Here is a 21,587-nt window from a genome sequence, read left to right as displayed (position 1 = left end):
CATCCACACCAAAATCATGCTGTCCAGGGGACTGTAGATCCATTGGCTGTAGTGTGCAGGGTCAAAGTTTAACTTGCTAAAAACACTATGCATAGTGCTAAAAAAAAGTTCTTGAGGCCAGGAGTGACAAATGAATAGTTAAAATCACTGCAGCATGTTAGAAAACTGTGAGGCTCACCCAGTCCCACCATTAAACAAGCAAATAACATGTGGCAAGGAGACAAGCCCTCCTGCTTGTGATCAGGTTTTTGAAGTAATTCGCAGAGTATTTTCCATTTATACATCATAGGGGAAACACATGGGTTTATCTGTTCTACTGCTGTTTTCTCTGACCTTTGCTTATATTTTGCTTGCTTGACCTCTGTTGGAGTTTTTTTTTTTTGCCTGCTTTTATTACCAGTACACCCGCTAAAGCTACATTTAGCTAATTCCACTGAAAACAACGCAACAGTTGAATGTTGTACAAGGACATATTTGATAGTTTGGCTGTTTCTCTCACAATGAATAAAGATGATGATCAGTGCACTAAAAAGCTGATGAAAACATCACTGGGTTAGTCCAAAGAAATGAATATCTTAGAATAACTTCTTACCTGTCCATGAGGAGCTGATAAGGTTTTGTACTCTGAAATGAAAAAACAAAAGTTTCACAGGTCATTCCCACACACCATCTGACTTCAAATGTCTCACTAACAGTTATTATAAGATGCATCAGTGTTTACCGCGCATGCTTTCATATCACAACATCATATTATGTCCCTCAAAAGTATCACTGCCTGATGCAGATGCAAGAACTGTGATAAGCGGTCATAGAGATAAAGGTTCATGTTCGATAAATAGAAAAAACAATTTGCAGATTTGTTGTACCTTCATGAAATTCAAACTGCCCGCCTTTTGGAAGAATGTTTGCACTGAGCTCAGGAGTTTTTCTGCTTCGTGGCGCCTCTCGTTGAGCTGCAGCACCTGCTGGGAGTTCTTCCTCACGTACGAGTTGTAGGTGCTCTCCAGCATCTGCATGGTTTCAGCCTGGTTTGCTTCTAGCAGCGCATGCATCCGCTGATACTGGGCTCTTGCACGCTCCTTCAGTTCAGACACTGCATCCTGTGGTCACAGGATACACAAGTATGCACGTTTACACGCAGAAAAGCATTTTTAAATGACTAAAAGTACTGATGTTAACAAACAGATACTACAATTTTTATTAACAGACACACAATTTTATGGAATTTGTGCTTTTCTTGTTCAATATAAAAGTGGGAAAGTCATTTGTTAAATCCATTTTCACTTTGCTGCACCTGCCAGTCATAGTTAAAGTTACATTTACCTTTGATTTCCCAAGAGTGAAAAACGGTAGAGTAATTTCATTACAGCAGACAAAATTATAGCACAAACCCCCATGCTGATAACATTCACATAACATTCGGAATTGAAAATGCACCTTCATCAGTGTCTTGTCTGACTCCAGCTTGTTGAGGTGCTCATCGATGTTCTGAACACGACCTTCCAGTCTGTCTTGCTGCCTCATTAGCATGGCCTGTGGAGGAATGACAGATAGGATGGATTAGATAGGCGAACCACAACAAGATGCCCTGAAAATTAAAAACAAATATACCCACACATTTACAAACTCTGAAAAACTTGGGCCTCTGCTGTGACCTCAGCATGCCTAGCTGCTTTTCACGAGGCATCAAGACAACTTTCTCCACAGTCAGCTTCCAGCGACATGAACATGCATTTAGGCATTCGGAGAGCAAAGGCACACATGGCTGCACAAATCATTCTGTGACTGCTCCAAAGTTTGACGCTGACCCTGCTGTGTCAAATGAGCTCCATTGTTGGGACAAGCTTACTTCCTCTGTGGGTACACAAGAGCCAAGAGCCAGTTAAAAAAAAATCCACTGAACATAATCCTTCCCCATTTACTGCAGAGGCTGGGAATCAATCTGCTGTCACAGACTGACAACTAACTAGAAACAGGGGAGGGCAGGTAGACTTTTTAATGAACTGTTTCTGCATTGGAAAGGCAGCGTGCCCAAATAAGAGAAAACCTGCTGTCATGGCAACAAAGTCTTGTGTATGTAGTCATATGTGAAATCTCATGTGTATGTAGGGAGCGGGGGTGCCTCACTACCCCCCCCCCCTCCCCCGCGCCCCCCTGCACTTTCTCATTTTGCCACATGCATTGCTCCCATTGTTTGCATTGGCCTGTGTGTCAGTGACAGATTGTCATGTCTGTGTGCACAGCGCCGAGGTCTCCTCCCTCCCTCCCTCCCTCCCTCCCTCCCAATGAGCATGCACCCGAGAAAAGGAACGAGGGAAAGGCGATGCTTGCACATGCCAAAAACGGATAGAAAGAGAGTGAGAAAGACATACAAAAAGAGAGCGAAACCAAAAGAAAGAGGAGAAAAAAGTTTCACCCAAAAGAGAGAGAGATAGGGAGAATGAGGACATTCCTGTGGTCTCGAGTGAGTGAGTCTCAGGGTAGTCACATTGTGGTATCACAGCAACAGGCCTCTTCAGCTGCTTGCAACACTCATGTTGTGCTGTCTAATGGACATCCACAGGCTGGCCACTATAGTTTACCACAGTGAACACTTTCAACAGTGTATATAGTTTCAACAAAATAACAAAGAAAGACTCTAAATGGCATAAAATAGTAGGCAAATGTACCATAATAACGCACTCATGCTTGTTATCAGAACAGTTCTTTTGAGTGAAGAAGACTACTGATTTGTCCACCTAGGAAACAGCAGGAATACGTTTATCTCCCCTAACTCTCAAAGGAAGCAGAGTGGATTATATGACATGTATTTTGGGCAGCTGAGAGTAAATGCACTGACATGGGAAAGACCCAAAAGTGGTATTTCTACTGCTTCAGCATATTTTAAGGCTGGCCACAAAAACTGACAAAATTTCTATCCAGGCACTCATTTTGGGACAGCGTAGTAGTCTGGTGGTTAGCACTAGGACTGGGCGATATGACCTAAAATTCATATCTCGATATTTTTTAGCTGGATGGCGATATAAGATATATATCTCGATATTTTTTTAAAACCGTAAGTTAAGAACAAAAAGAGAGTTCTTAGTCACACTGTGTCCCAGATGTCACACAGGCATTTTTATTTACATACAGCATAATTTACATGAAGAAATTACTCAAAAATAAATTATCAGCATTTATTAAATAATCATGCTCCATAAATAAAAGAAAACAATGTTGTTTTTGTGCATAACAAAAAGCTCATAATTGTGCAGTCAAAATGTAAACTAACAGACGCTGAGCATAATAACAAAGACAGATTTCCCAGCTGCTCTGTTCCCAACTTCTACTGCCTGACTAACAGCCTTGAGTTTGAAATCCTCTTTATGGCCCTTATACACATACAATACGGTAATATTACGTTGAAGCGCAGTACGTATCACTCCGCGAGGCTCCAGACTACGGTAGCCGTAATGCTCCGACAATCAATCAAGCGCTGCAGCTCCGTAGTTTACCAAAGTCGTACTAAAACATTTTTTGACAGATTGCTGAGCGCTGTGTACAACCTAAAATCGGTTCGCGGTCAGTAAGCACAACCAGAATTCATACATAAGGCGCGCTGTCAACTTTTGAGAAAATGAAAGGATTTTAGGCCGTGCAGCCCCTGTGGGCTGCATGTCGTTAGCGTGGTTAGCTCGTTAGCGCGGTTAGCTCGCTAACACGTTGACGCCGTCCAGCCCCACAACTCGCTAACGGAGATTTGCCGTGTCCATCTTGTCGCTGCCTGCAGGTGAAGCTATGGGGGAGGAGGGGGAGTTGTGTTCAGTGAAGGAGGGGCGAGGCCGAGTAACGTTGCGCAGAGACAAAAGTGGACGAAAGAGAGGCAAACTTGTGGCTCCACAATTATAATTATAACGTAACATGGACTATATCGATATAAAGGATATTGTCACATCTTATATCTCGTATGAAAATATATCGATATTTTTTAAAAACTCGATATATCGCCCAGCCCTAGTTAGCACTATTGCCTCAAACCAAGAGGGTCCTGGATTTGAACGTGGGGCAGGGCCCTTGTGTGTGGAGTTTACATGCTCTTCCTGCGCTTGTGCAGCTTTTCTCTGGGAGCTTTAGCTCTGCACCCGAAGTTAATGCCGCCTATACTGGCCCAGGACACTCTTCCAAAGCTAACTCTCGAGACTTCATTCTTGGTTAAATAAAGGTTTAAAAATATTACTACCCACCAATTTTGCTCTGTTTTTAGTGTACTCCAACCCCTATTTGTCTTCTAACTGCTCGTTACTGTTAGCTAGTCTCTACATTTGTAAACTTTAATGTGACTGAGATACTCTGCTATTTGATGCTGAGCAGGCAGTGGGCAGCTGGTTTCTCAAAGCTGTCTACAGCTGTCTCCTACAGCTGGAAAAGTAGTGGATGGGAGTGACCCAAATAAGTAAAACCGCATCAATTAACTGAAAGATGCTCAAAAGCTCAGCTGAACTGAGGGAACTGTCACTGACACTTGAGCTTCGGAGTCATTTCTATCTGCGACATCTCTAACATTACACAGTTTGTGATCCACGGTAGCTATAAAACTATCGATGAGGGAAGCTTTAAGTGCTGAGAAGGAAAAACACTGCATTTCGTTCGTGAATTAACTGCTGCATCACCCTGCAGTGCTGACTATGTTTTTAAAAAATTGGTCCCACAAGTGAAATCAAGAATACATCTTTATGAGTACAACTTAATGGGCTGTTATACTGACACCTATAGAGTGTGTATGCATGTGTATGTGGAGAAATAAAGTGAACTGTTGAAGTAAGCCCTATATCATACAGCCATGCGGGTGAATGTAATTAACAGCTGCACTTGCAGAGGTTTTCATATCATTCATGGAAAGAACAACAATAAGCTCAGCAAGGGCTGCAGCAAGCCCCGTACCACACACCTCGAAGACTATTCTTCTTAATTCTCCCAATTAAAGTTGAGGCACATTTCTATTAAGGACTTTACAGTTTAAGCATTATTAATGCCTCGTGTTGGTTCATGTTCCAAATGACTTGTCAGAGTCGTTATCTAAAGCTTTTGGTGGTTTCACCATAACATATCAAGTTCTGCTTTGTGCACCAACAATGAGATCACATATAGAAACCACGAGCACACTGTGATGTGTTCAGTTAGCGGATTTTACATGTTCACTAATGAAATGTTGTTTTGAGAGTTTTTCTCAGATGCAGCTAGCACTGAGCGCTAACACTTCTCGTGTAATTGGCAGCGCTTTACGTTGAAAATCAGCAGCGTAGTCTTTAATCCTGTTTCGCACAGTTGTAACACATCCTACACCTGTACTCCATCTCAACACCACATCTTGCTTACACAAGAGGCAGTTTAGCTAAACACTCCTCTTCAAACAACCTGATAGTAACCGTAACAGCTGACACTACCCTGCAAACTGGTGGACTTGTGTCAGTTGGCTGCCTGTGTTTCTTCTTTCCTTCACTTTTTCATGTCCTGCCTCCTCAGTGCCTTTGAACTTAGGACGGTGCACTGGTATTATTCATCACTTTGGTAACACGGCGCACACGAGCTCAGTGTGAATGCTGCATTGACATAACAGGAAAGAGCACTTTGTTGGGTTATTAGTATCGTAAATGGTGCGTGAGCTGCTTTATGTGAGCTGGCTTCACATTATAGCAGCAGCTTTTCTGTGTCTTGATGCTTCTGCTCAGCAACTCTGTCTTCCTCTTTTTGTCGTATTTCCTCCAATTCCTTTTTTTTGTCTTGTGTGTTTGAAATAGCACAGGGGGGCTGGGGCAGCGTAGCAGCATGAAAGCCTACCTTTATCAAGCTTAAGCCCGCCAATGATCACTTTCCCCACTGTCCTATTTAGGCATCCAGACACCCACAGGTTGCCAGGAAGCTCATGTTTAAATGAGGAGCCTCAGGCTCAATGAACAGAGAGCCTCTTTCACAATCAACTGACAACTATTCCCTACTTCTGATGTCAGTGGCCTGCCCTCAGCATTCTGGGTATCTGACTCACTCCAGCCCAGATACACGAAGCTTCAAACAGCAGAGCTTCCATGAGCGACGGTTTCCTGCTGAGGTGCCTGAGAAAGCCAAGGTGAGGTTGTGTGGGAGGGCTCCTCCTCCGCTTGTCCCAGGGAGAACATTACTATTATATTACGCTTCTTTTCTCATCTCGAAATTACCAGCATGTCTGCAAAAGGTTAATGTAAAAGTCTCCTTTGAGAGCCAAAGATAACTAAAAGATACAAACATTGCTACGTCGGTTTTGTGTCTTTGTTTATCCCAAAAGCAACAAGAGTGCTGCCCGGGGAATTTAAGACCAAAATAGACCACAGCTCTGCGAAGGAGAACGACCTCTCAGCAAATAATGACGAGAAGACACCGTGGTCTCGTATTACTTTAACAAATGACCCAGCACACAAGGAGCCCAACATTTTTTGCTATTAACACTTTTTTTTCTCAATAAATCACTGTGTATTATATGCCTGAAGGTCCAGGGATTGACAGTGTGACTCCACAGTGCAATTTGCCCTGTGAAAATACAGTTGTGAAAGAACAGAAAGATGGCTGGGTGTGTGCATATGAGTGTGTAGAGAGAGCAGCTGTGGAAAGGGCTGAACAGACATCTTTTGTCCCAATAATAGCTCTGAACCAGGGTCAACTGATTTAGAACTTACCCTGGAAAGAAATATGTGTAACTTTCCCCAAGTGGAATAATGCCTTCACTAAAAAGTATCAAAAAGACGACGAGAGGGCAAACTGTAAAACAAATCTGCTTCTCATTGCTTCCATAGATAGGGTGGAGAAGGGAAGGAATGTGTATAAGGTGTGGGTGGCTGTTTTTACACCTTGCTACTTGCGTTAGTCTTGAGAAAAGCAAAGAAACAGAAATAGTGAAGTGAAGAAAAACACACAAGCGGTAGCAGCCATGGCATGCTGGCCTTCGTTTCTTTACACATCCTGAGGTCAAGGCTGCCAAGACATGCTCATTATTTAATTGTTGCCAATTCGTAGCCAGATTAGGATCTATTTTGCTCTTACTCTCAACTCATTTCCACCTCTTCCTCCCTGCTAAATGTCCCTAAAATAGCATTCCAACCCTGGAACCCTGAAACTGATCAGCTAACATAAACAAACTACACGCGTTTCCGCCCCTCACCGCACATAGGTCATCGTTTCCGGTGGATGCAGATTGCATCACAGCACTTATCCGAAGGGCACAGCGCTGCTAATGGGAAGGCGTGGCGGTAAGGAGTGGGTGGTATGATCAAGGTTAAAAGCAGCGTGTGTGTGTGAAGTATGCCTATATATGTGTGTTTGTGTGCTATCCATGTACCCAGAGGGGTGGCTTTCACCTGTCCAGTCCTTTTACATCAGATTAAAGAGGAGGGAAAGAGAGAAGGCCTTTATAGACTAGCGAACTGAAAGAATTACCCATGGATTGTGTGCACCAAATGAAATCTTTTCATTGCCCTGTAGGAGTGTGTGTGTGTGTATGTGTGTGTGCGCATTTGTACCTGCATTTGTATGCGTTGCGTATCAACATCGCAGACTGTGTGTCTTTGGTTAGTGCAGTGAGAGATGCAGCAGAACGGACACAGAGCCACCTGCTCTTCCTCACAGTGGAGCAGCCTGTACTCCTCGTGACTGGGACAGGTCCAAGCGCTCAGCTCCTCAGCATCGACTAACAGGTGTCCCGGCGCCGCACACGGCTGCTGTAGGTGCGTCTGGATATGAGTTTGGCAGCAGGGCTCCTTACAACGCAGACAGACTTTCCGCACGGGCAGCGGGGGGCCTCGTCTGCAGAGGACACAGTGCAGCACAGGGGGGGCTTTCTCAGTGTTCAAAGCATTGAAGCGCTTCACTATGTTGGCGAGCTTGAAGTTCTTCTCCAGTGTGGGCTTCTGGTCGTAGTCATGGTTGCACTCTGGACAGCGGACCGCAGTGGTGTCTTTGGCCCAAGCCTCAGAGATGCAACCCTTGCAGAAGTTGTGCTTGCACGGCAGCTGGATGGGCTCGTCGAAAACATTCAGGCAAATGGGACACAGAAGTTCCTCTTCGAAGCAGTTTTTCCAGCTTGCATCCATGACCTCGGCTGAATCCAAACTGATGAAAAAAACAAAACAAAGGAAAGGCTTAAGAACTGGTTTAAATGAACCACTGCTTTTAAAAAATGAGCCTATTACAGTTAAATTTTTACTGCACTTATATTCAACTAAAATGGCACAGATTGGAAACAGGCCAAACCAACACACAGGGCACTGAGTTACAGGCTTATTAGGAGTGCATTACAGTGGCACAGCAATTAACAAATGAAGCTTAAAGTAAGTAGTAGCAACCTGCTCTTCAGAGCAAAAGAGTGCCATTACACTGAAACCCAACACCAAATATATATAAATATATATATGAATTACATTTCTTCATATTTCAGTGTAATGTTTGGCTTCGCTGGGGAACAGGACGACACAAGCTGTGGCGTTTTGAGAGCGAGTGGGAACTTGACACTGAACAACAAATGTGACTCTTGTCAAATAAACTGTTACACTGACATTTTATTACGCGAAGGCACTCCTCGGCTTTTCTTACAGCAACCCACAGAAACATAACAGATGTATTCTTAAAAGAAAAAGCGTAACGTTACCAACTATTTCTCTTCCATGTCGTCGGCAGACTCCGGTGCACCTATAATACCGTGGAGCTTGTCATCCAGTCCGCGGTGAGATCCTCGCTCCTCTTGCTTCAGATTACAGCCTTCTGTCGGTCGCAGCGCTCAAAGCCGGGATTTTATAAGAGTCCCCCGCTGGTTTTCTCGTCTGGTTTCGCTTTCCCGTCAACTCTTCTGAGTAATATATTATGGTAAGTACAGGCAGGATAGTCACTCGTCGGAAGAGAGTGCAGTGCTTCCACACCGACCGACTGCCGACCTCCAATAACGTGACCCGTCACGGAGTTGATACACAGGCGGGGAGGAGCCGGTAGGAGGAAGGCGAATGAACGGCCACAGCAAACTCTACCGGACAGACTGTAAAAGACCAGGAGGCGTTTGTGTGGCTCTTCATGCTTTGAAGCAGAAGAAGAGTCCCTGGCTGGGACAAAGCAGAGCCCGACACCCCCACCCCCAGGGGCCCGTGACAGGGTTGGTGCATGTGGGGAGGAAAAGAGTGGAAAATATGGGAAGGTAATGTGGAGTAGATTTCAAATTAGTCACTCTTTTTAGGTAAAAAAATAAATAAATTTTAGTCTTTTTTTTCTGACATAGTGTTGTGAAATGTACAGTGATGAGTGTTAAAACTATGCAGCGACGCAGACATCCTGTAAAAGTGTAATATGAAGTGAGCGTGGGGGCCAGAGGCAGCCCTAGGTTGACTAATAAGATTAGACTTCTTAAGATGAGTTTGCACAAATATTAACAATCTATTTAAAACTATATTTTAATAACATCAGACTGTAAAGCTTATTTGGAAGTAAGAATCCCAGCCCGACTACTTGTGATATAATCAGCTGAGCTCCCGGGTCTCATGTTGCCTAATGAGAAAAAACAAGATCTTATAAGCATTAAGATTTTAATACTTTCTATGCATTTTAATGCGGGCACTTCCAAACCAGGAATGAGATTTTAATGACAAAGTGAAGATATCAGTTTCAAACCCACCTAATTGGACAGACTGGACTCTTTGGAGTTGATTCTGGTCTACAATCCACATTTGACACAACTGAAGTAGACCACCAGAGCTTTTTACTCTTCTGTGAGTCTGAAAGTTTGAAAATCGAAACCTAGACATAGCCATAAATAATAAATTTTAATACATTTACTTAATACCTTCCAGAAAAAGTGTAATAATGTTGTTTTGCACGTTACAGGAAATCACAATAAAATAGAAAAAAATAAAATAAAAAAATTCAAAAATAATGTTCCACAGTACTTCTGAATTAGTGTTCCAGCTTTATTTGTGTAAATACATACATACATACACACTTTAATGCACTTGGGATTACAATCAGCCAGTTCAGTCAATAAGATAGTGCTTAAAAAATTCAGTACAAAAAAAATCTAAATTTTATTTGTCATTCTGAATAAAAAAGAAAACGGTAACATCACGTTTTATGGAGTACATTTCTGTAGGAAAATGCTGTAGTAAAAGTAGTCTTCTTTTTTTGGCATGAATATGGAGTGAAATAACAGTATCAGAAAAAGGGAGTGAATGCAGCGGCCTCGATTCAAAATGATGTGTCCAAACAATCCAGAAGCTTCAGGCTGCATTGACAATCAACGGAAAATATGTTGGGATTTTTTTCCCCCTTCGGCTGGAGGGAAAGGCACTGTGGAGGTTTACTCATTTTTAAACAGGTCCACTGATCCAAATCATATGTTACATATATGTAGGCACTGGAAACTGCACTTGAGGAGGCCATGATCACAGATTACAGTCTATTAACATCTACAACAGTGACACTACACATGGGTGTTGTGTGAGAAAACAGGGGGAGGAGGCACATTCAACAAACCTAACTCATTACTGGAGTTATAATCTTGGCACAGAGGAGTGATCGAGGTGGTTATACCTGCAGCATTTGCCAGGTACTTAAAAAGAGACAGTTAATAACAGGCTATGAGATAATGATTAACTGTCAGACTAGTGTTCCCGAAACATGAAACATTTGAGACAGAAATGGTTAAAACTTTGGCGTGACCACAAACATATCAGAGAAAAATGTCCAGCATTTGTAAATACTATACATATCAGCTCAGTTTAAAAACAACACTGATAAAAAATGTTTAAACTGGTTATTCTTCTTCCCTTTCGAAGGCCACCGGAATAAATAGAAGTGTTTTTGAGAACTGCTGCTCAGTTATTGCTTTAGACAGCATGTCAGGAGATCACAGGATGTATGCTCAACTACATTAGTGATGTATATTTTGAACTACCTGGAGCACTGACAGCATCCAGTTTGCCCAACAGGATTGTTCTAACAGGTCAACAATCTGGACTGGCTGGTTTGATAGTCTCAAAAGCCTCATACAGATTTTGTAAACAATGGTGCTAGTCTGAGAATGCGGTAACAGTCAGAAATGTTTAGTACATCCCTCAGATTATCTTTTGGAGTGAAACAGTTGAGGCCAGCCACAGTGGGAACAACGTATCTATAAGCTCTGACAGCCTCTCAGAGTCCAGGGAGATCTGCTGTTTCTGATGGTCCACTCTGGAAATGTTTACATGTCTTTTTCTTGGCATTTTCAAAAGAGCAAGTGTCTCTGTGTCAGTCTCACTGGAGTGGATTATCAAACACAGAGTCTGGTAGAACAGAGATTTTTAGCTTCTTTTCTGGCCAGCTGTACTCCTTTGGCAACTTTGTCTGCAGAAAGAGAAAACACATGCAAGGTATACCAGACATGTAGTCACAGTGCCTAAAACTGAAAGTAAAAGGTAAACTGCAAGGGGTTTTTGCTTGCCTCATCATGAGTGTTGAGTTCCTGTAAATCCCCGAGCATCTGCTCCACAAACTCTTCAGTCAACAAAATCTATGAAAGGAGAACAGAATTTAGAAAATGAACTCATTAAACAGGAACGCAACAGCCAGAGGTCAGAGTTTCCGTGTGGGTACCTGAAGCCAGGGGCCATGGGCTGCATAGGGATGCTCTTCAGTAGCAAAAGCACCTTCAACTCCTGTAGACACAAAAGTGATGGCCGTGTCTCCGTTGATACTTTTATATGTGAAGTGTCTCCCGTGGAGCAACCGCCCCCTGTAAAAGATCAAACACAACCCATTATGAACTAACCACATGATTACACTCATAAGTTGTGTTTGTTTTCATTTATGTTTGCCATAAAACAAGATTTCTAATGTCATAAAGAAATTGCTAGTAAGCGTTTAAAATTTATAAGCTTTAACCTTTTATCTTCTGAACAATTTTTTTGTGATGACTGAGGAAAGGCAGTTTGCCATTTTGCATCAGAGGAAGCCTTAAAGAACTGACCTGTTGAAGATAATAAATCAAGGTCAAAACGCTTGAAATAACCACGAGAATTAAACTAAATCTGTTAGTCGATGCTGAGGAGCTGAGCGCTTTCTAATTCAGAGAAATAACCATAAACATTTAAAGTCAGTTAATTATTTAAATGAATTTAAATGAAGAGAAACACTATGTTCTGCAGTCTTCAATGGGAGGAATAGAAAAAAGATCCAAAAGATTTGTTTCATTAATATCAGAGAGGACAGTTTGTAGGAAATATGACATAATCGCCCTTCATTGCGGTATCACATAACTGGGACATAACACTGTGTTCTCAACACATTTCTCCTCCTTTTACACAGAGCTCTCTCTGTACAGTAACTCTAAGCTTGTTCTCTCCTAAAAATTAGTTTAAAAATAAAGCACATGGTTACACACATTCCTATAAATGTGACCTATGCCCCCCCCCCCCCCCCCCCCCCCAAAAAAAAAATCCAGACGGATTGTAAATTCCACAAGTTACAGAGTATATCAGAGATCTTATTGTTTGCTATTGCAAGTTTGCCATTTGTCACTTCAGCATTAGAGGGAAATGGTACAAAGGAGACTTTCGACTGGATAGTCCGCTTAAATGGCATTTTCTTTGGTTATACACATTCCTATAAATGTCACCTATACCCCCAGTAAAAAGTAAACCAAATCCAGATATTACTGGACTGTGAATTCCAAAACTCACGTTAGAGGCAATAGCTGCATTCTTTTTGTCAATAACGGACTCCTTTCACCAAGTGCAGGCTCTCTTCTCTTTCTCATTTTAAGATTAACATTTTTTCCTCTTCAATGTAAGATGGCTGAAATGGTAAGGATTTATAGACCATGTGACTGTCATGAACATATGGAGGTAACTTTAACATCAAATTTATATCTGCCAATCCATATTAATGTACTATCTTTCTCCTAAATCCTCTTCCTGCTGTTTGATACACTTCTCGCTGTGAAGGCGAGCAGGAAGGAGAGCAGGAAGGAGAGCAGGAAGGAGAGCCAGACATGCTCCACATGCTGTGTTGACAGCACTGATTCAGTTGCTCTGTCAATGTACACTAATAACCTTTGTTGACTTCTCTGTTTAAAAAAAGCTAGGAAATAGATGTAAAAACACCAAAACATGTTAGACAAATCTAGAGGATCAGAGTCTACGTCCAACAGTCCACTGTTAACAAATACTAGATTCCTGAATGTCACTTCTTTGATGTTACAGGTAACATTAATATCGACTTTAAGCCGTTTCACATTCTGCTCACTTATGATAACACTAGGCCCACTAAAAAGCAGCTAACTTGTTATTTTCTTCAGACTTTGAAGTGATATCAAAGTACATGTGGGAGGAAGTTCAACTGATATTTGAGGGTGCCTTTCAGAAAACCTCCTCATTCACCCCTGAGGAACTAGTGGTCCTACATGCCATTATATTCGGCCACACCTGTTCAAAATAAATATCTGGGGTATCCTTTCGGTCTCACATACATTCAGAAAGGGTTCATTTGCCCAGCGGTTGTAGGAGAAGAAGAATGGTGCTTTACCGCAAGCAGAGGGGTAACAGTGTGCCTGACTCTTGGTTGAATTTCAAATGGACACTCTCCAACTGCCGTGTTCGGACCAACTCATGAGGAACAATAGCTGCTGAGCTCTCACTCTCCAAACTGTCCTTTCGACTCCTGATAAACACAGAAAGAAGAAGAAAATAATCTTAGTGAGGAAGTAGAAAATGGTATGTTCACTGATGAGTCTGTTAGAAAACAACTAAGAAGGAAAAGGCAGCTTTTTGGCTCACGCACACAAACAGATTTCGCAACTCCTTTCATGAAGCAGTTACCTGATACAGCAGAAGACCCAAACTTCCACAGAAAAGCAGCAACAGAATAGCAACACAGCAACATAATATGCTGGTAGCTAAGAAAGAACGATGATGATAGTTCAGATGTCACTGGGGATTTGAGTCACAGCACAAGAGGGAGGGAGTTATCCTGGTGCAACCCTTGTGCTGAGCTGAACCCATGTTAAGATTGTGAGTGCTGGAGTGTAGGAGGAACACTCACTGCGGTCTCTCGTGGCTCTGTTTCTGGCTGTTGATAGGTGGTAGGGCTGCTTTGCTGTTAAACTCCAGTCCTTTTCTCAGAGTCTCCCTGATCTGCTCTGTGTCTGTCAGCCCACAAACAAAGACAGAAACAAGTATTATTTCATTAGGTTAGGCATTTCTGCTCAGCTTGAGTATCTATCATATGCGCTTCTTTGGAAGCTGGCATACCTTTGTCTGAGAGCCTGCGTGGCTGTGATCCAATGCAGATTGATCGGCTGTCCTCCTCATCCTCTGGCGGCCGACTCAGATCGTCCCACACACACTTGGCGCTGACCCCACTCAGGTTCGAGCCTTCTGTCTCAATACCCTGGTCCACTCTCTCCTGCTTAGATAGGCAAGAAATATACACAAATTGTCAACACAAGCTCACGTAAAACACAACGTCAACTTCTTCAGAAATGAAAACGATGCATAAATATCTACAGGCAAAAAAGAGGTGATAAAACTTGTGACAGCAAAACAAACCAAAAACAATAATATTAATGAAGAAAAGGTTCCCTTTAAAGTGCTTTGTAGAAGATTTTGCTTCCAATATCAACAAATCATTGACCAGGACCAATTAGCTCTTCAAATGGTTTCTTTTCAACCACTACTACTTATTTTGGCTACTCCCTTTAGGGGTCGCCACAACGACCATCTACCAACATCTCACCCTATCACTAGCATCTTCCTTTGTCACACCAACCCTCTGCATGTCCTCCTTCACTACATCCATTAACCTTCTCTGTGGTCTTCCCATTTTCCTACTGCCTGCCAGCTCTATATTTAAAATCCTTTGTTCAATACATCCACTATCCCTCCTCTGCACATGTCCAAACCATCTCGTTGCCTCACGAACTTTGTCTTGAAGCTGTTCTGATATGCTCATTTCTAATCCAATGCTCATAGGATATGCTCATTTCTGATCACACTCAAAGAAAATCTTTGCATCTTCAGGCCTCCTACCTCCAGCTCAGCCTCTTGTCTTTTTGTTAGGGCCACTACCTCTCCACCAACAGAGTGGGTCTCTTGAACCCATCTATCACTCCTACTGCACACTGCACACCTCACCCCTGTCTCATTGTCTTCATAAATGTCCTGCACTACCCTCAAATACTTCTTCTCCTCTGCTGACGACCTGACACAGTACCACAGTTTCTCTGCTGACACCCTATTGTATGCTTTCTGTAGATAAGGCATGTCAAACATAAGGCCTGGGGGGCCAGAGTCTACCCAAAAGTGAGTTAGACATCCCTGCTCTAGAGCCACAGACACAGACACAAGACAGTGCTACTTGTTCTAATCTTCTATATAGTGGCAATAGGTTTCGTTTGAGGCACATTAAGCTTAACTCTTTACAGAAGAGTTAAAAAAAAAAAATAAAACAGTAGATTTTGATCATGCTTAAGTTTCGATGACAAATGTTTCCAAAAACAGAACACAAAATAAATAAATCATTAAAGACCATAAAACTGCCTCTTTATGGCATACTGTATAAAAGCAACATGGTGCAGAATTGAGTAAAACTTACTTGTAGCTGTGGATCAATTTCAAAAATGGTCTCTCCTCTCCTCATGTCAGTGATTAGCCAGGGGCCACCGGCTCTGTGCACAGGAAAAGCATCACCATTAGTTCAGGTCAGCATTAACTTCAAGTTAAACACACCAAGTTAATAAATTAACTAGTAACTATGCTCCTCACTTGCTGCTCACAATGTACTCAAACTGAACAGCATTCACATAATGGTGTTTCTATTCAACTCAGTTCCTGCAACTTCAATGATTGACCATTTACAGGTAACTGTAAAAAAAAAAAAAAAAAGGAAAGACAGAAAAACAAGAGGAAAAATACTGTGACTGAGCAGGTAAATCATTTAGATTTTATCTGCCAGATATGGAGTGCACTAAAAAGGGAAAAAATTTGAAGTGGAAAGCATAACTTGCTTAAGTCAAGTTATGCTTTCCACTTCAAATGATGACTTTCATGAGAGTTCTACACAAAAATGACACGCAGGTTTGACTAATCAACACCTACGTGTAAATCCAAGCTAAGCAACAGAATAAAATGTAAAACTAGCTTTGACCAGATCACCTGCTACACAGTTCTACTCACACTCTGACTCCACGCATCAGCTCCAGGATACCCTGTCCATTCCACTGTTGGGCCGCCTGCAGCTCCTCTGTACATACTCCCACAATCTACAAGACACAAATTTTATGGTTTTTACACCAACTGTTGTAAAACACCCCATACCTATTTTATTAATATTGGGTAACATTACATAATATTGAATAAATGCCTAAATAATATCTGACATCTCAAGATGGATTTTTGATATTGCGTTCCTCTCCTCATTTGCCTACAGTCAACTGTTGCAGCCGTTTACCATCACAAGGGGGCAGTGTCGCAAACAACAGGTCTGCAAGCTACTCTTCGTTGTTGGTCCTTCAGCCATAAAACGCAGTTATATCAGCTAAAAAAACAAAAGAATAAAAAGCATCCATTGTAGCCACCTGTCTGTGGCTTTTTTTTTTTAAATTGTTGATTTCTGCGCTTCTCCTGTTCACACTGAACTCTGCTGCCACTTTTAAGCCAACAACTATGTGAGCCATGAACAGCATCATCGACATTAAGCTATGTAAAATGTAAATGGACTGGTTCTTATATAGCCCATTTCTACTCTGCCTGAGCACTAAAAGCCCTTTATACAACTTTCCTCATTCACCCATTCACACAAGCACATGAAAGTGCTTTCTAGCTAACATTCACAGACATTCATTTTCCATCCGATGCATCTGAGAGCAACTTGAGGTTAGTATCTTGCCCAAGGATATTTGGCATGCAGACTGGAACAGTCAGTCGAACCACCAACCTTCCGATTAGTAAATGACCTGCTCTACCCCCTGAGCTACAGCCACCACTATCCTCTGCTGTTGGACTTTTGAAGGACTTCACAACACAATTTTGACATAGGTTGCATAACCCAGCATAGGCAAAAACCTACTCAAAGAGACACAAACGCAATACCGCAAATCTTACATTAATTAGCTCAACACAGAATCGTTTTGAGCCTACTGTCAAGTGGATTACACTAGTGACAAGTGACATTAAAAACTCACCTGGAGAAAACTCACTGTGCCAAATGGCGTCTGAACCGGTTGCATCTGTGGGTCTTCTGTAAGCAACATATGCTGGATACGAGATTCACTGTTGTCTAGTGGACTGTGCCACGATACATGGTCACCACTACAAAATGTGTTTTCTGCATGAGTGGAGAGAAAATACATTATTTTTTTAAAATAATAACAAATCATGGGATTATAATTTGTCTAGCAGACACCCTGTCATGGCTGCTCAAACAATCTTACTTTCCTACATTTCATCATCTGACTGTACATAAACGTTGACGGAATGGTCCAGCAACATGAGAAGAGGGGAGGCAGATCAGAAAAAGAGGTAGCGTGAGTAAGAGGAAAAACAGTCAAAATGAGACCCAAATATGGAAAGAAAACCATAAAAACTACTTTTCCGTCGAAGCTAATCTGACTGTTTGCGAGGTAACATGCGCCCACGCCAGACTTGCTTCAGGAGAAACGAGAGGGGGGTAGATGGCCAGGAATCAGCATTCGTTTAGCTTAGGGGCCTAGCCCACCCACACACAAATTGACCCCAGCTGGAAAGCAGAGAAGGACTGAGTAGAGGTGAGTCTGGAGTAAAAAGTCTTCTCTTTCTGCATGCTCCCTTCTTGTCTATCGAATTACATTATTTACACAAGTTTTGGATTCAAAGGAGCTTAGCAACAGTGTATACACCCATGCAGAGTACATATATTCACACTACCACAACTGTCTTGTTTGTAACTTGTGAAAACAATCCTACTAAAAACAGCAAAAGATAACAAAAGGGAAATTAGATGTCCTTTCAATACCCAGAGCTACAACACACATAAATGATGCCCACAGCAGACTCCTCTAGTTAAGCTTGTTTACATGCATCACTGGGATTTCAAGCTACCTTTACAAAGAACACATTCTTTGGCACACCACCATGTTTTTGCTTGGCCAATAGAGAGTTATCACATTGAAACTTTGCAGTTAAATCATTTGCTAGACCGCAAACAAACTGTGACAAATAAGTACACTGTGTTACAATTTTTTAAGTGAATGACCAAGAATTTACAGATGGCTGCAAAATGGAAAAAACACAAAACAAAACAGCAAAGTGTCTTGGTCAGATTTTAGGCCACCATGTGCCACCGACCAGTATCAGTGCACCATTGCGTAGATTCTTCAAATCTCTGGAACACTGCTAGAGGCATGATATGCATTTCTTTTAACAAGCTATCCCCTCTTTCGGGAATAACTTTACCTTTCTGTTTCAGTGGCTGTCTTCACACTGTTTATTCAGATCAGTAATAAGAGAACCATGATATCAGCCCCACAGTGCAGTGGCAAGTGAAAGGTTGGTGTTTCAGTTCCAGCCATCTTTGCTCTTTGTCCACTGTACAAGGCTACAGCGGCTATTTCAAACTCTTGCACATTGATCTGACCAGAAATGTATCATCTAGATAGGATGTAGCAAAAATGCAACAAAAATTTATGTTTTGATCTTTGCAGAAAGTTCTAAAAGGTATTAACTGCAGCGACATGCACAGTCATAACCTTGTGCGTGTTAATGCACCTCACAATTTAGACTGTGTCATGTTTACAATACATAAACTTAACTTGATCTGCAGTAAGCCTGCAGTTTCAATCTTCATGGCGAACTGACCAGGGTGCACATTCATATATGAAGCCAACATGACGCTATCAGATTAATGGAAGGGTATGCATGTCTGAAAGAGGCGAAACACATCAGTCTAAAAATCTCCCACAGACGCTACACTGGTTTAAGATATGGTAATAGTGAAAGGAATAGTATAACAGTAACGTTATTCCCATTCTCTTTGAGTGACACCTGGTGCTCTATGAATTGAGAAGACATCCCAAAAGACAGCACCCACGTCAACATAAAATTATGACATCACAGTACAACGATCTATTTATTTTTTTAACCACTTAACCAGTCTTTTGCTGAGTATTGAGTTATTTTCCATACAATGTTTAAATCAACAAAAATAAAACAAAATTTATTTATGAAAATAAATTTCTTTTTAGTCTGAAAGGCATTCAATTTGATGAATTATCACAACGTAATACAGTTTGTTTCTGTTGTTTAAGATGCCAGCATGGTGTTGCCCTAAGCATGAATGTTAGCATGAAATGAATGGTTGTCTCTTGTATCAGCCCTGTACTACTGCACTACTACAAATATTTTTGCTGCAAAACTACCCACAATAAAGTTTTTGACCTCTTCCAATTCTTTTGTTTGATTGTCTTTTAATATGACCGTTATCCATGCAAACATTTTTATAAATTGCAAAAATGTTTTGTGCCCTTACCTGACTGGAAGACATAGCGAGCCAAACCTTGCATTAGCTCAGCTGGCCATGTTGGAGGTGCGGTCTCCCCCACCTCTCTTTTGAGTCTAAAAGTGAGCTCAAAGCCAAACCCACTTGGTCCATCTGGCCCTGTAAATCTGACAAACAAACTTTATGAGAAAATGGACTGACAAAATGTCAGCACTTATACTTTTGTGTTATTTGTATATACATGAGGGCTGTGAAAAGCCAAATACTTATTGAGATGAACAAAATATTCAGAGTTCACAGTTGGTCAGGAGGGGACATTTAGTAAAGGGCTGATAACTAAAATATTGTATGGGTCAAAATGACTTCCCACATTCAACAAACGGTTACACAGAGGGGCGTTTAAAAACCAAGATTTGTGTTACTGACACAGTACTTACTCATGAACACGGTTATCCCCATACAGGTCACTGAGTCCAAAGCTCACATAGTGCCAATGCTCCTGGACGTCCTGAGCTGGACAGCCTACGTTTCTATACATACTGATGTAGTCTAGCGGATCTGGTCCACCGAGCCTATGAGAAGCAAAGAATGAGAACCATGTACAGTTTTGTTATTGTTGTGAGTAGACACCCCAATGTAAAGACATCTGGGTTACAATGGAAGTCATTTATACGTATAAACGTAGTGAGAGACATTTCAAAAGCTGGATTTAAGCCAGTATGGCTTAGAAGAGACATTCTCAAACTTTCCGAATAACAGTAACTACAGTATGGCTTCTGGGTGTTGGGTTAGCTACAATGTTAGCTTGAAAGCTAAGCTAGTTCTAGGCTAATATTTAGCCATTATTAGATAAATATATTGTACAAATATAATGCCCGCACGCATGTCAGACAAGCAACAGCAACATGGGTTACTTACCAATATTTTACAATAGCTGTTACTTGAAGCGGGTTTGCCTGCTCGGGATAAAGTCGCCGACATTCCCCATAGATAGCCTGCAGCCCAGGAGGAAACAGCGGCACCAGCCCGTGGGCTTGTGCACCACTGGTAGGCCGTACCTCATCCATGCCACGACCTCGAATAAACCGGGTTACTCTATAGAAAAACGTATATACCGTTACCGTTGGCAACTACCGCTTGTTCAGAATTAGGCTAAACTAAACCATAAAAGCTTCAGACAAGTACTGCTGTGTAATAACAAACGATAAACTCTTTTCTGTTGCCCCACTCGGTAGTCGCCTGTTGCTCATCCTTTACAAAGAAACTACCTTACCATTGGTTGGCGAAAGGCCATTGCGTCAGTGACTGGCAGCAAATTGTAGCCAATGAAAATAAAGATAACGGTTGTGTGAATTTGTGGATAAATGTAATTGGCTGAAATGATGCTTATCAAATAGTTAAGGGGACATGCACTTTCAGGGTTGGGGTGTTAACGTTTTTAAGTAGGCAAATTATGACTAGGATGTTAAAAAGACAAAAAAACAGCCAACAAAAAAGTAGAAACTCTTTCAAAAACATTGCTGAGAAAAAATCTTTTAACTCCCGTGTGACGTGTATGTACAGAATATAACCAGCAAAAAAAAATCTTTCAAATAGAGTATGTACTTGTCTGTTACTTGTAAATTATTTCCTTGTAAAAAGTCTTGCATTAAATTTTTGAATTTTTTTCACTTGCAGTTACATGTGTTAAATGGAAATAATTCAAACGTTTTTTTTCTTTTTTGTTTTTTTACTGTTTAATCTGTATGTCCTTTAAAATGATAGTCTCCAAAAGTAATTAGCTTTGTGTAAGGTAAAACATATCATATAATAGAAATACTGACATGCCTTTAAAATCAACTTACTTGTTTAAAGTACTTACTCGCTTTACTCCCATGCAATAACCATCCACCCACTGTTTAGACAAAGTATTTACTTTATCAGTTAGAGCCAGAGAGTTCAATCAAAACTAGCCTGAAACGTTATTCCTTTGAAAAGGTCAACAAGTCAAGATGTGACCATGACTGAGCAGTCACTAAGACACTACACTGTGTGTTCCATGTTTTGAATAAAAATGCAAACAGTGAATAGTAATTAAAGATTATTCAAGATTTTTCTCA

General features: G+C 41.4%; 2 protein-coding genes across 8 annotated transcripts in view; both read right to left on the bottom strand.

The window, feature by feature from the left end:
* The window catches only part of trim8a (tripartite motif containing 8a), a 28,151-nt gene extending 18,847 nt beyond the window's left edge, over positions 1–9,304 (bottom strand). For all 4 annotated transcript variants that reach the window (XR_014877763.1, XR_014877764.1, XR_014877765.1 and 1 more), the window contains exons 1-5: positions 8,651–9,304; positions 7,527–8,115; positions 1,438–1,533; positions 867–1,100; positions 593–624 (exon numbers count right to left, since the gene is read on the bottom strand). Coding sequence is in view for 1 of the 4 variants with exons in the window: in XM_085183645.1 (XP_085039771.1) it covers positions 593–624; positions 867–1,100; positions 1,438–1,533; positions 7,527–8,096 (932 nt within the window). In the remaining 3 variants the exon portion in view is untranslated. The remainder of the gene's footprint in view (positions 1–592; positions 625–866; positions 1,101–1,437; positions 1,534–7,526; positions 8,116–8,650) is intronic.
* Positions 9,305–9,932: 628 nt separating this feature from the next.
* On the bottom strand, positions 9,933–21,583 carry sufu (suppressor of fused homolog (Drosophila)). Of its 4 annotated transcripts, none has more exons than XM_085183651.1 (12): positions 20,407–21,583; positions 19,926–20,060; positions 19,519–19,655; positions 17,198–17,340; positions 16,191–16,276; positions 15,610–15,682; positions 14,268–14,421; positions 14,059–14,161; positions 13,543–13,677; positions 11,614–11,752; positions 11,462–11,530; positions 9,933–11,364 (listed from the first exon to the last, which is right to left on the bottom strand). In XM_085183651.1, the coding sequence occupies exons 1-12, from the start codon at positions 20,553–20,555 to the stop codon at positions 11,275–11,277; spliced, it is 1,413 nt and encodes a 470-aa protein (XP_085039777.1). In that variant the 5' UTR covers positions 20,556–21,583; the 3' UTR covers positions 9,933–11,274. The 4 variants fall into 4 exon arrangements, 3 of the variants coding, with proteins under 3 accessions (XP_085039777.1, XP_085039776.1, XP_085039775.1); XM_085183650.1 differs by having other exon boundaries at positions 14,268–14,424; positions 20,407–20,613; XM_085183649.1 differs by having other exon boundaries at positions 11,273–11,530; positions 14,268–14,424.
* Between the last annotated feature and the right edge of the window lie 4 nt (positions 21,584–21,587).

Source organism: Neolamprologus multifasciatus, chromosome 13, assembly GCF_963576455.1.
Source record: "Neolamprologus multifasciatus chromosome 13, fNeoMul1.2, whole genome shotgun sequence".
NCBI lineage: Eukaryota > Metazoa > Chordata > Actinopteri > Cichliformes > Cichlidae > Neolamprologus > Neolamprologus multifasciatus.
This window is presented reverse-complemented; position numbering and strand designations above follow the sequence as displayed.